The sequence below is a fragment of the Macaca fascicularis genome, chromosome 16 (genome assembly GCF_037993035.2).
Source record: "Macaca fascicularis isolate 582-1 chromosome 16, T2T-MFA8v1.1".
Classification (NCBI taxonomy): Eukaryota; Metazoa; Chordata; class Mammalia; order Primates; family Cercopithecidae; genus Macaca; species Macaca fascicularis.
In genome coordinates this window covers 79,049,561-79,064,018 of record NC_088390.1, presented here as the reverse complement: position 1 = coordinate 79,064,018, position 14,458 = coordinate 79,049,561, and the positions used below count along the sequence as shown (strand labels likewise).

Sequence of the window (14,458 nt, the reverse complement as noted above, 5' to 3'; positions counted from 1 at the left end):
GAGGCGTGCCTGCTCCATGAAGCCTCAAATATGTGCATGGACAAGAATGTTCTAGGGCAAAACGTTTCGTGTTCTCAACTTCATATTCCTGCCTCTCAGACTCCCAAGTCATTCATTAAAATAATGCCCATGGTGAAAATCACATGAGATGGTAGACGAGGGCAGAGCCTTTAGAATGGAAGAAATGTCACCCAAAACAAGGGCTAATGATGACTCGTCACATCCTGCAGACTGCTCTTCTAAGCGCGGGGCCTGGGGTGGGGGCATGTAGCTCTTCTGGCCCTGGCACAGCAGTTTTGATCCTGACTCCACTAGACCACAAGAGACTTCAGAGTCAAGCAATATCCACGGGGCCGAAGAGCCCAGAGGGTCTGACCTTATAAACATTCAAAGGCCAGGTCCTCCCGGAGCACAGGAAACCACACAGGCTGCAGAAGATCTGTGCCCAGCAAGTGACAGCTGTGCCCCAGGCATGGAACTCACAGGCCAGGCTCTCTGTCTGGTGGCACCACGTCCCCCGCGACATCATCATGTCAACTCCAATGTTCCTCTGTTCTATCACCTGCACTTTCTGCCAATCTTTGTAAGTATTTCGGAAGAAAGTGGAGCAAAAATATTTCCAACTCAGCTCCTCCCTTCCCTGGACCAAACAGATTCTCTCTGAGTTATAAAAGCCCTCAACCAGATCCTCTAACTGGGGTGGAGTCAGTGCAGCGGGCCTCAGTGTCTTCAGCCTCACGAGACCCTCTGCTATACAAGCATCACTGGAGGGTCTATATGCCCCCACTCCTGACCCGTTATCATCACGGCCTGCGGGGCAGTAATGACGGAGCTCTGCTGTCATCGCCACTGTGTCCACAGAGTAATGAGGGCGGGGGGCCCTGCAATGCAGGCTGGAGAGAAGCAATGGGGGAAGAACATTCCCTCAAGCAGACCCTTCAGCCCATTCTCCCCACTTTGAAAAACACATCGAGTTTGTGATTCCCTCCTTCCTAAATGTCTGCCCTCTTCTTCTTGGGTGGCAAGATGTAGAACAGCCCCCAGGCCAAGGCTTGTTAGCTTTCTCTGCCCTTAGTTCACACTACACATAGGATTTCATAGGAGGATAGGGACTAGAGTGTAGTGGAGAGTAAGGACTTTCCACTTGAGTAGCCACGAGGGAAAGGTGCGTGCTGAAGTATAGCCTGGACAGGCAGAGCCTGCCTCCCTGCAAGGCTGTAGAATTGCTCAACCAATAACAGGTTGGGGCCAGTGTTGTGCCTGTTGATACAAGGACGTCAAGGGCTGCAGCTTCCAGTTGTCTCATAATGCTGGGGCTTTCAAACCAGCATCTGTGCTTGTGTGTAGAGTCCAGAGAAGCCAGCCCTGCAGAAACAGGCTGCTATGGTGTTCATACACCAAGGCAGTATCTTGCCTTAGATTACCACCTGCAATCCAGGATGAGACTTTGGCTTGATCGATTGCACTAAATCCACCCACACTCTCGGTTCCGTCTTTTTTTTTTGAGACGGAGTCTTGCTCTGTCGCCCAGGCTGGAGTGCGGTGGTGCAATCTCAGCTCACTGCAAGCTCCGCCTCCCGGGTTCACGCCATTCTCCTGCCTCAGCCTCCCGAGTAGCTAGGACTACAGGCGCCCGCCATCACGCCCAGCTAATTTTTTTTGCATTTTTAGTAGAGACGGGGTTTCACTGTGTTAGCCAGGATGGTCTCGATCTCCTAACTTCGTGATCTGCCTGCCTCAGCAAAGTGCTGGAATTACAGGCATGAGCCACTGCGCCCGGCCAGTTCCCTCTTTCAAGAAGGAAAAGAAAAGGTACTGACACTGTAAGACGATGAAAGTAGAGTGAACAGACCACCCTGTTGGATGAGCCATTGGTAAAATCATGTAGTCCTCAGCATTGAATAAAGCCACATGAGGCCAGGACCACTGTGACACAGAGTGCCAGGCAGAGGGACTGTGTACCAGCCCCTGCCTGCCCAGAATCTCCCAGACTCAACCAGTTCAGGCTCCACTGAGGCTGCAAATGCTTAGCTATCTTCTGAGCAGTCCTGGTCTCCGCTCATTCATTCATGCATCCGTTCTTTAGTGAGTACTGGTATGTGTCCCACATTATGCTAGTCACTGCAGAAAACACAATTCGTATGACAGAAATCTTCCAAAAAGCTGAACATTTGTCACTAGTACTTCCAGTAACGTGGTGAGCTCAGCTGACGTGGATGTCCCACTGCAAACACACACACAAGTAAACATGGTTTTTACTACACAGCCAAGAACTAAGGAGAAAGAAATGCCAGATGCTAGAAATAAAGGGAAAAATCAAAGGCACCATGGAAGGTGGTTTCAGATCCTTATAGAGGTTCAAAGGACTGAGGGTTAGACCTCATGCCCATGGAGCAGATGGAGCCGTGGCCTTGCCCTTGGATATCATGGAACTGAAACAGCCAAGCCTAAAGGCCAGGACTTACAGGTATTGCTTTCTGTAAAAGGGGCTATAAAACTCCACCCACTGGTCCAGGAACTTGCCTGTGCAGCTTGTCCTCTCTCCAGAATCTTGGACAGAGAGACAGGGTATAAGGCATAGTAAACGATGTGCAGGATAGGAAAACCCTAGACCTGCATCACACGAGGGTGTACGGTACAAACCTTTGCACTGTGTCTTGTACCAGAAACCTCAAATCAAGAACATAAATACTGGCCTAGGATAATAGAAATATTTTAGGCTCTAGCAGGAACAAACATAAAGTCCTCACCTACACAAAGCCCTAACTCTTCCACTAACCAGCCACAGCAGATGCCTGGGGCAAGGAAGAGGACTCAAGTACAGTTACACTTACTCTCAAATAGAAAATAAAATAGAAGCAAACCACATAGGGAAACATGCTGCGCAGGAAAGATAGCACTCACAAAACTAGAAATAAGAAAACTACAGGAGAAATGCATCAGACAGACCCGAAATGAGGCACAAAATACCTGACCAGCCCTCCTCAAAACTGCCAGGATGGTCCCAAAACAAGGGAAGTCTAAAAAACTGTCCAGAGTAGATGAAGGAGACTAAATGTAAGATGGGATCTTTGTACAGAAAAGAGACATTAGGGAAGAACTAGTGAAATCTGAATACACTGTGTAGTGTAGTTAAAAGTAATGCACATGGCCAGGTGCAGTGGCTCACGCCTATAATCCCAGCACTTTGAAAGGCTGAGGCAGGCAGATCCCTTGAGGTCAGGAATTCAAGACCAGCCTGGCCTACATACTTCTGAAACCCCATCCCTACTAAAAGTACACAAATTAGCTGGGTGTGGTAGTGGGTGCCTTTGATCCCAGCTACTTAGGAGGCTGAGGCAGGAGCGCTTGAACTCGGGAGGCAGAGGTTACAGTGAGCTGAGATCTCACCACTGGCCGCCAGCCTGGGCAACAGAGCGAGACTCTGTCTCAAAAAAAAGAAAAGAAAAGGACCTGTAATCTCAGCCCTTTGGGAGGCCGAGGCGGGTGGATCACCTGAGATCAGGAGTTTGAGACCAGGCTGACCAACATGGTGAAACCCCATCTCTACTAAAAATACAAAAAACTAGCCAGGCATGGTGGTGGGCACCAGCTTACTCAGGAGGCTGAGGCAGGAGAATCTCTTGAACCTGGAGGCAGAGGTTGCAGTGTGCCAAGATCACGCCATTGCATTCCAGCCTGGACAACAGAGCAAGTCTGCGTCTCAGACGAGCAAGCAAACAAAGGAATGCACCAATATGGGTTCCTTAGTTGCAACAAATGTTCCATCCAAAGTGAGATGCTAACGATAGGGGAAACTGAGGGCAGGGTATACAGGAACTGTCTGTACTATCTTTGAGCTTTTCTGTAGACCTAAAGCTAATCTAAAATGAAAGGTTTATTTAAAATTAAAAAAAAAAAAACTGCATAAGGCTGCACAAATGAAAGCACTGTTTAATGCTTAATAAGGGATAGATTTATAATAATACAATAGTTTTACAAAAGACACCAAGGAGGAAAGCCGCCCCCATGATCAAATCACCTCCCACCACGTCCTACCCCCAGCATTGGGGATTACAATTCCACATGCGATTTGGGTGGAGACGCAGACCCAGACCGTATCCACCAGGGACTGCGACAGAATCTGGAGATACCAGAGGCGGAGACAGATTCTCTACGCAGAAACGACAGTTCAACTCGCAGAAGATTCCTGAGCTCTAATTGAAGACAAGCGAATGCTGTCTTCAAAGTGCCAAGAAAAAGTAGCTGCCGTTCTAGAGTAGAAGCTGCCAAACTTTCTCTTAAAGTTCCAGATGGCCTGTGGGCCATATGATCTCTGTCACAACTACTTGACTGACTGTCGTGGAAGTGCCAAGGTAGCCCTAAATAATACGTAAAGAAATGGGTGTGGCTTGCCAGGCACAGTGGCTCACGCCTGTAATCCCAGCACTGGGAGGCCGAGGCGGGCAGATCACCTGAGGTCAGGAGTTCAAGACCAGCCCGACTAACAGAGTGAAAACCTGTCTTTACTAAAAATACAAAAAATTCACCAGGTGTGGTGGCACACACCTATAGTTCTAATTACTTGGGAGACTGAGGCAGAATTGCTTGAACCCAGGAGGTGGTGTTTGCGGTGAGACAAGATCGTGCTGTTGCACTCCAGCCTGGGGACAAGAGTGAAACTCTGTCTCAAAAAAAGAAAAAAAGAAGAAGAAGAAATGGGCATGGCTGTGCCCCAATCCAAGTTTATTTACAGAAATAGGTGATGGGCCTTTGGGTTGAGTTTGCCTACCCCTTGTCTATTGCCAAGTTGAATTTTTTACTGAGCACAAATACAGACTGCCAAGTCTACTACTTATTACCCATTGTTACAGGATATGTGTAGAAGGTACATCAGGGCAAAAGGGAAAAGAAGACATTAGTAAATTATGCTAGGTCTGGCGTGGTGGCTCACACCTGTAATTCTAACACTTTGGGAGGCTGACGCAGGAGGATCGCTTGTGTCCCAGAAATCAAGGCCAGCCAGGGCCACATAGGGAGACCCCATCTCTATAAAAAATGAAAAAATCAGCGAGGCATCATGGTGTGCACCTGCGGTCCCAGCTACTCTGGGGGCTGAGGCAAGAGGATCACTTGAGCCTGAGAGGTCAAGGCTACAGTGAGCTGTGATTGTGCCACTGCACTGCAGCCTGGGTGACAGAGCAAGACCTTGTCTCAAAAAACAAATATGCTAGTGAATCTAAAAGGACAATTACTAATGAGAGAGAGAGGTATAGGATGGAGGAGGGAAGTGAGAATGCATGAACGAATAAACACTGGGAAGAGAGATGGAAAACCAAAGTGAAATAATTCAGCCATCAGATGGTGGAATTCATCTCTTCAAAGAGGTTTTGCTTTTTAAATTTTCAGTTCTAAGTGATTAGCAAGTGGCACACCTAAAATACTACCTGATAAAGTTGAAAAGAAAGGAAGAAAGATACAAGGCAAATGCTAATCAAAAGAAAGCGGGTATTACCTTTTTTGTCTTAGACAAAGCAGACCTGAAGGCAGAAAGCCAGATAAGGGATAAAGGTCAGTACTTAAGGAAAGGGGAAGTAATGTACCAGGATGATGTCATGATGCTGCGTTTGTAGGCACCTAGCAGCATAAGCCTCCAACTGTTTAAAGGAAAAATCATCAGAATTGCAAGGAGAAACACAATCATGGTGGGGGATTTTAATGTCCCTGTCTGATACTTGTAGATGACGCAGATATTAAGTTAACAAAATGCATACAGTGGACATATATAAACTCCAGCCCAGCCATTAGAAAGCTTACTTTCATTTCAAGCCACAAGAGGGTTTGTAAAATGGATTAGAGTGCTGTGCCACAGAGAGAGTCAGAATACATACCCCAACATCAATACCATTCAGACCACATTGTCTTGACTTCAATGTGATGTAATTGAAAGTCAATAGCAGAAAAGATACCCATAGTAATTTATTAGTGGGCGGTTAAGCCCATAGACAGCATAAGATTAACACAGTCCAAACTCCACAGGGCTTGATCCAAGCCAGACCGAGAAACCAGCAGAAGACAGGCAAGCGTTTCGCTCCTCTCAAGGGCTCTTCATAGAATGGGCTACATTTCATCAGGAGCGTAGGGGTGGTCTGCGTGGATGAGGGGATGATAAGGGCAGGTAGTACTTTGAGCAAATGCCAAGGTAGGTGCCAAGGTTCTTTCAGGGCTGGTGGACAAACCGATATGACCGAGATAGAATTCGCTGGTGCTTTAGAGAAGGTATGTCTAAAGGATTGGATTGGCTGGTTACAGTGGCTCATCCCTATAATCCCAGCACTTTGGGAGGCTGAGATAGGCGGGTTGCTTGAGCCCAGGAGTTCAAGACCAGCCTGGGCAACATGGTGAAACCCTGTCTCTACAAAAAAATACAAAAAAATTAGCCAGGGGGGATGGCATGCACCTGTAGTCCCAGGTACTCTGGAGCCTGAGGTGGGAGGACCACTTGAGCCTAGGGAGGTTGAGGCTGTAGTAAGCCATGATCGTGCCACTGCGCTCCAGCCTGGGCAATAGAGAGACTGTGCCTCAAAATAAATAAATAAATAAATAAATAAATAAATAAATAAATAAATAAGTGAATAAAGCATTGGATTGAGGCAGGAAAAAACAGGTGCATTACTCAGCAAAAAATTGGCATCTGTGGTGGGTTCTGATACAAACAAAAGACATCACCCAAGAGGTAACTCAAACACGCGTCTGGCTAAGATGAAATAATTTGGGAGAGCGGGTGGGGGAGATAGGCCAGTATGAAGAATGCAGCAATTGAAAAAGAATATTTACAGAACCCCCCCCCCCCCCACTGCTGTGTGTCTTAGCAGCAATGAAGAAGATACCGGATGTTGTGATGACCGTGAGAATAAGGACTGATCCCAGGAAGAGCTGTTGTGTACAGAACCCACAGACAGCATTTGCCAGCTGATTTTGTTGTTGCGTGGAAGGGAGAAGGGAGAATTTGAGTCCAGGTGACAAGGAAATGTAGGTTGATCTCATGCTGTGGAGTGGACTGAGAGGGGAGCAGGACTGCATTTACATAGACTGGGGAAAGCGCTACCCAGTACAGGCCCAGGGTACATGTGCACCAAGCTAACTAAACCGGATCGTTTTTGACTCCTTTAGTGGAGGGGTTGGCAAACTATGGTCTGTGGGCCAAATTTGGCCCAACACCCGTTTCTGGAAAGGAGGCTTTATTGGAGCACAGACACACCCATTTGTTTCCATATTGTCTGTGGTTCCATATGTGCTACAGTGGCCGATCTGCATAATGGCCAGACAAATCTTAAGGCTGAAAAGCTGGAAATACTTACTATCTGCAAAGCTGAAAATATTTACTATCTGACCTCCCCTCTCCTTTTTTCTCTTCTCTTTTCTTTTCTTTCTTTTTTTGAGACGTTGTCTCACTCTGTCACCCAGGCTGTAGTGCAGTGGTGCAAATCATGGCTCACTGCACCCTCGACCCCCTGGGCCTGGGCTCAAGTGATCCTCCCACCTCAGCCTCCCTCCCAAGCAGCTGGGACGACAGGCACATGCCACCACACCCGGCTAATTTTTGTATTTTTTTGGTAGAGATTGACTTTGTCCAGGCTGGGCTCGAACTCCTAAGCTCAAGTGATCTGCCTGCCTCAGCCTCCCAAAGTGCTGGGATTACAGGCGTGAGCCACCGCGCCTGGCTATCTGACCCTTTTCAGAAAGCGTGTAGACCCCTAATTTAGTGGACACAATTCCTGTTTTTAGCCCAGATTCATCATTCAATACTCTTGAGGCCAACTGTCTTTCTTTTTTTTTTTTTTTTTTTTTTTTTGAGACGGAGTCTCGCTCTGCCGCCCAGGCTGGAGTGCAGTGGCGCGATCTCGGCTCACTGCAAGCTCCGCCTCCCGGGTTCACGCCATTCTCCTGCCTCAGCCTCCCGAGTAGCTGGGACTACAGGCGCCCGCCGCCTCGCCCGGCTAATTTTTTGCATTTTTAGTAGAGACGGGGTTTCACTGTGTTAACCAGGATGGTCTCGATCTCCTGACCTTGTGATCCGCCCGCCTCGGCCTCCCAAAGTGCTGGGATTACAGGCGTGAGCCACCGCGCCCGGCCTAACTGTCTTTCTTATGACCTCCTGCTTGTGCCCTGTTTAGTGAAGCAAGAGGCTTCATGTAGATATTGCCTATGGCATCATAGCCACCCACGAGAAAAGGAACTATTCCGAGAAGGCTCTATCTTCAGTTCCCAGGTAAGGGGTTTCTGACCTGGGAAGACAGGCAGGCACCTCGCCTATCATGTGTGTGTGTGGCTGCTGCCATCTGGTGTACAGAGGCTGTTACTTCCTCACCTTCCTGGAGACCTGCCCAGCTCCTTCACCTCTGTCCACCTCCCTACCTGGCCATGTCAGCTTGCACCAAGGTATTCATTCAGAGATCATTGTCTCCTGAATTAGGAAGACTCTCAGCCAGCAGAGGGAGGCCTGTAGTTCGAGGGAAACACAGCTTGCTTCTTTCTTTTTCTTTTTTTTGAGACGGAGTCTCACTGTGTCCCCCAGGCTGGAGTGTAGTGGCACAATCTCAGCTCACTGCAAGCTCCGCCTCCTGGGTTCACACCATTCTCCTGCCTCTGCCTCCCAAGTAGCTGGGACTACAGGCGCCCGCCACCATGCCCGGCTAATTTTTTGTATTTTTAGTAGAGACGGGGTTTCACCGTGTTAGCCAGGATGGTCTCGATCTCCTGACCTCGTGATCCACCCGCCTCGGCCTCCCAAAGTGCTGGGATTACAGGCGTGAGCCAGTGTGCCTGGCCCCAGCTTGCTTCTTTCTGTTCTGATCCCATAGCAGTTTCTTTCTGCTTCAACCACAAAGGAATTCTTCAGACCATATGCATTTGGGGAATTGCATGCTTAAGTGGTTTTCCTTTCTGAAATATCGTCACTTCGAAGAACGTGTTCTCTGGAGAGGAGATACACCCTCAGCTCCCACTTAACTCAGTGGCAGGCATCATTCAAACCAGCAGGGAAAGCAAGGCTGTCTATACTTAAACACTCAGCTTCACATACCACTTCCTGTTTTAAGCTTTGACTAAGCACGTGTCAAGAGACGTTTGTAGTCCATGGACCCGCCTTGACCTACAGGTGCAGCGGCCATCCCAGAGCAGGCTGTGCACAGCAGAGGAGGCTGGCTGCGAACTTTAGTGTGCCGTGAATAGTCCACAAAACACATCCCCAAGATATGACCAGACCAGCTAATGCTAATCAGCACCTAGACACTTGGTAAAGGATGCATGGTTGATTAGTCTACATTTGGACGTAACATAGCTCATTCAATTACACATGGAGGCATCAAAACCAATTTTAAGATATATGTTTGCCTCTCCGATCAAAGAGTAAAGATCGTAAGTCAGATAAATCCTTTCCCCTGGCTTATAAATATATATGTTGAGATATTAACAGTTATTTAAGACAGCAGCCATTCGTTAACAAAACAACCCTTTATTTAGAAAGAAAAATGGCAATTGACATATTTTCCTGGTCATTCATCAACATTAGCCAGTAGATGAGCATGTCTTTATGTGTAAACATATTACATGTGTGTCTGCCTGTCCAAGCAGCCACTCTAGTTTTGCTCCAGTAGATTGCGTGTGTGTGTTTGTGTGTGTGTGTGTGTGTGTGTGTGTAGACAGGATCTTGCTCTGTTGCTCAGGCTGCAGTACTGTGGCACAATCATAGCTTGCTGCAGCCTTGACCTCCTGGGCTCAAATAATCCTCCCTCCTCAGCCTCCCAAGTAGCTGAGACTCTGGGTGTGCATCCTGTAGGTTACTGAAAGCATGCTTGCAGGTTACGTGTAGAGAAGTTACAAAGGAGAGTTCATTGTTGTGGCAGGGAGGAGTCTCAGGGAACTCACATGGAAACATTTTAATTATAGTTCACTCTAACATCTTTGAACAAGCAAGCTGCCTTCACTGGCTCCATCCAAGCCTCCACGCAGCTGCTCTCGCAATGCCTAGACCTGCCCCGGGCAGCACTCAGTCTCCCAGACTCGTGGAGCATCCCAGGGAGACCCTTCCTTCCTCACAGTTGCTGATCTTGACCTCCTCCCTGCCTAGCAACTTGGGTCTCAGCATTCCCAGCCTGGTCTCCCTGGAGAGTAGCCTTTAGCCTGAGAAGTGGAGACCCAGCCTGAGGACAGTAAGGTGCCTCGGGAGAAAATACGTTGACACCTTGATCCCACTGTTCCCACCCTTTCACAGCAGAGAAATGCCCCTCCCACCCTTCAGTCACTTCAGCACTATCCTGTTCTATTCTTTATCTGCAGTCGCACAGGGTGCTCTCAATTTTATTTCATGCAGGCAAGCTCTTCTCTTGAACCTATCACACTACCCTGTCTGGAATTCTAGAGTGATCTATTGGCAGCTCCTTCTCTTCAATTTTCCTGGCTCATCCTCCCACACTGCATAGCCTCACCTTAAATTACAAAGCCACAGTGGTCTTGGAAAGTGCCGGCGGGCAGCAGTGGACAGACAGCGCCACCACGCGGTAGCTTGGCGTCATAGGTCGCTAGACAGCACCAGAAGGAAAAAGTTTGACCAGGAAAGGCAGCTGAGACGAGTGTGTAGCTCTCCGGATCCATGTTCGGCTTGTACAGAGGGTGTACCTGCAAAAGGCTAAGGACCATATATGTAAGTTACATGTAACTTTGGACATGTCCAACTTCGCTTTGGACGTTTTTCAAAATAGTAACATCCTTATATTCTGGCTGTTGTACCCTGATGTTTCACCCCCCATTGAATTTGGCACTTATAAAGCTCCTTATTGTCTTATTTTCCCATGTCGGAAATAAAAGTAGAGCTTTTATGTGACCCTACGTAGAGGGGTAGAAATGTGAAATGGGCCAATTAAAGTGTGAGAAGCTACTCCGAGCCTTTGATGGTCTACCCTAGCAGAGGAGCATAGAGATGCAAAATGTCCTCACTTCCAAACACCCAAAAAATCAGTTCAGTGTTTCTTTTTGCCATTTCAAGGGGAGAGGGTGACATTCACTTTTCTAGTGACTTAAAAAACGTAATGTTATTTATTGCATGCATTCTGGGAAGTGAAGAAAGTGAGCCAGGCCAAGGAGGTCCACTGGATGCATGGGCAAAGCCAGACCAGGATCAAACAGGTTCTCACCATCTTATGTCATGTGCCATCAAGTCGTTTATCAGTCTGTCCCCATCCATCCGTCCCTTCAATCCACAGAGATTCACTGAGCACAGGATTAATCCTTTTGAAGAAAGGTAACTTAGGATAGTTATTTCATCCATTGCAACTGGGAAAACAAGCTTGAATTCGTAGGATTGTTGGGCTGAACGTGATTTTGAAAGATTGTCTTGCCTCTTAAGTACTTTTTTTTTTTTTTTTTTTAGCAGTTGAAGCTTTTGGAACAAGTTCCTAGGTGCACACTCTGCATGGAATAGATACCACCCTTTCCCCGAAAGTTCCCCCTGTGCACTTGGCAGAAAACCCCTGATCTAACCCAAGTCTCTAATGTTGTAAGTGAAGAAACTGAAGTCTCAGGGTGGAAAAGGAGGTCATCAGGGATGACTGAAGTCAGAGCTCCTGGTTCCTGAACCCTGAGGCTCTTTCCTCCCCTCTAAGAGCTGATCTGTCTGTAGCTGGTCATGTTTCCATTTCAGAGGGTGGAGGGAACTTCCAGGATGTCTCAGAAGGTCTGCTTTCCTCATTGTCTCAGCTTCCCCTCTGAGGCTCACTCCCCGCACCGCTTTCTTGATATTTTTTCTCTTGTCCCATTTGAACTTCAAGAAGTGCCCCTCCCATTCTTGGACCACCTTGAAGCTTTTGAGCAAGCTTTTGGAAAACTATCTGTTTTGTGCATTGCAATAGAAAACTCAAATTAAAGGAGCCAGATGGGATTGAAGGCTGGGAAGCGAACAGGGAGAAATGAATCGTCTTGGGCCTCATCACCAAAGTCCCTGTCCAAACCTGGGTAATTCTTATCTCCCTCTGCCCCTCTCTTTCCTCTCCCTTTCTCCCTTCCCATGGCTTTTTATAATAATGCTTTTCAAGCTCCCAAATAAGAACAACGTTTTACAGAGAAAAAAAAAAAAAAAGACAGTGTTTTGCCAGTAAGATGTGTGTTCCTGTGTTAGCACCACTGATCTCCCCATAGTTGCACATCTAAAATTTTTTTTTTGACTAATCCTACCAGGAGAGAAGAGCTACCCCTTGGAGACTTCGTTCTCCACATCTCCAGCTCTGTGCTGACAAATACAATCCCATCGTTACCTGGAAACCTGGTGATTTTCCAGAACGTGTGGAGGAGAATCAAGAACTTAATAGCCATTTGCTTATAAAATATTCCATCATGGAGCCTGATGCTTGTGAATCTCTGGGTTGAATGGATAAACAGATGGACAGATGGGTGAATGATCTGAATACCTGCTAACCTGAGATTGTCCACAAGGTTCCATCTTAGTTTGGCTTCATCTGTGTCTGGCAGACTTTTATGACCCACTGTCTTCACTCGCCAGGACTGATGGAACATATAACATTATTCAACAGAAGTCATTTGAAAAGTAAATGTATCACCTCAACAATGGCAAAAAGAAAAATCTAGTTGATCTTGGGGTGTTCTGAAGTTAGCACTCTTCACACCTGTACCTTCTTCTCCTAGCACAGACAGTCCACGTGTAGGGTGATGGTTGTGTGTTTTTGGGGTTGGCCTCACTGGTGTTACAAATCCAGTTACTGTAATCCATCTCTTCCTGCTACTACTTACTCTGAAAGATGGTTTTCTTTTGAAGGATGGAGAAATTCTCTAATCCAGACCTCCTGACAGCTAGGCTGCAAACACACACACATACACACACACACACACATACATACATACATACATACATACACTCTCTCTCTCTCTCTCTCTCTCTCTCTCTCACAGTCCTACAAAGAAAAAGAAAATCCCAGGAGTGGTATTAAGACTCGTGCTCATTTCAACACTCTGTCCTCCAACTAGAAAAACCTAGTTGATCTTGGGGTGTTCTGAAGTTAGCACTCTTCACGCCTGTACTTTCTTCTCCTAGCACAGACAGTCCATGTGTAGGGTGATGGTTGTGTGTGTTTGGGGTTGGCCTCACTGGTGTTACAAATCCGGTTACTGTCATCCATCTCTTCCTGCTACTACTTACTCTGAAAGATGGTTTTCTTTTGAAGGATGGAGAAATTCTCTAATCCAGACCTCCTGACAGCTAGGCTGCAAACACACACACACACAAATGCACACTCTCTCTCTCTCTTACACTCCTACAAAGAAAAAGAAAATCCCAGGAGTGGTATTAAGACTCGTGCTCATTTCAGCACTCTGTCCTCCAACTAGAAAAATCTAGTTGATCTTGGGGTGTTCTGAAGTTAGCACTCTTCATGCCTGTACTTTCTTCTCCTGGCACAGATAATCCACGTGTAGGGTGATGGTTGTGTGTGTTTGGGGTTGGCCTCACTGGTGTTACAAATCCAGTCACTGTCATCCATCTCTTCCTGCTACTACTTACTCTGAAAGATGGTTTTCCTTTGAAGGATGGAGAAATTCTGTAATCCAGACCTCCTGACAGCTAGGCCACAAACACACACACACATTCTCTCTCTCTCTCTCTCTCTCTCTCTCTCTCTCTCTCTCTCTCTCTCTCTCTCTCACTCCTACAAAGACAAAGAAAATCCCGGGAGAGATATTAAGACTCGCGCTCATTTCAGCACTCTGTCCTCCTGGTGACATCTCTCCATGAAGCATCTGGGACTTCGCCTGACAAGCACCAGACAACCTGACTGAGCACTTGGCCCTCACTGTGTGTGCCTCAGTTTCTACGTCCATCATGTGAAAGAGGCAGATTGTATCCATGGCTATGAGACTGTTGGGCTTTGTTGGACAATGAAGACATCCCCCAAATATGTAAAGAGTGACAAAGGACGGCCACCTTTTATATTTTTCAAAGTGAAGGCATTGAAGGAAAGATGCGATCATAGACTGCCATGGTCAGTGAATTCTTTTATGAGAGATCACCCTTCTAGAAAGTGCAGCCGGGTGCAGTGGCTCATGCCTGTAATCCTGGCACTTTGGGAGGTCAAGGCTGGCGGATCTCTTAAGGACGGGAGATCGAGACCAGCTTGGCAAACATGGTAAAACCCTGTTTCTACTAAAAAATACAAACATTAGCCAGGCGTGGTGGCGGGCACCTGCAATCCTAGCTATTCGGGAGGCTGAGGCAGGAGAATCACTTGAACCCAGGAGGCGGAGGTTGCGGTGAGCTGAGATCGCACCATTGCACTCCAACCTGGGCAACAGAGTGAGAGTCTGTCTCAAAAAAAAAAAAAAAAAAAAAAAGTGTTATTTACCACCAAAAATTAGTTCATGAAGTCAGGATAAAACAAAGTCCTTTCTGCCTTCCAGATAGAAAGACCAACGA

General features: G+C 47.1%; 1 protein-coding gene across 27 annotated transcripts in view; it reads left to right on the top strand.

Annotated features, from left to right (window-relative positions):
- Nucleotides 1-14,458, top strand: part of SLC39A11 (solute carrier family 39 member 11) — a 564,073-nt gene that overhangs the window by 477,438 nt on the left and 72,177 nt on the right. For 3 of the 27 annotated variants that reach the window (XM_074020293.1, XM_074020292.1, XM_074020287.1), the window contains one exon: nucleotides 13,749-14,202. The exons of 15 other annotated variants lie outside the window; for them this stretch is intronic. In XM_074020293.1, coding sequence (XP_073876394.1) covers nucleotides 13,749-13,767 — 19 coding nt within the window. In that variant the 3' untranslated portion in view covers nucleotides 13,768-14,202. Of the gene's footprint in view, nucleotides 1-10,354; nucleotides 11,918-12,213; nucleotides 14,203-14,458 lie in introns of those variants that run through there. 9 more of the 27 variants (XM_074020291.1, XM_074020289.1, XM_074020286.1 and 6 more) reach the window with 5 other exon arrangements.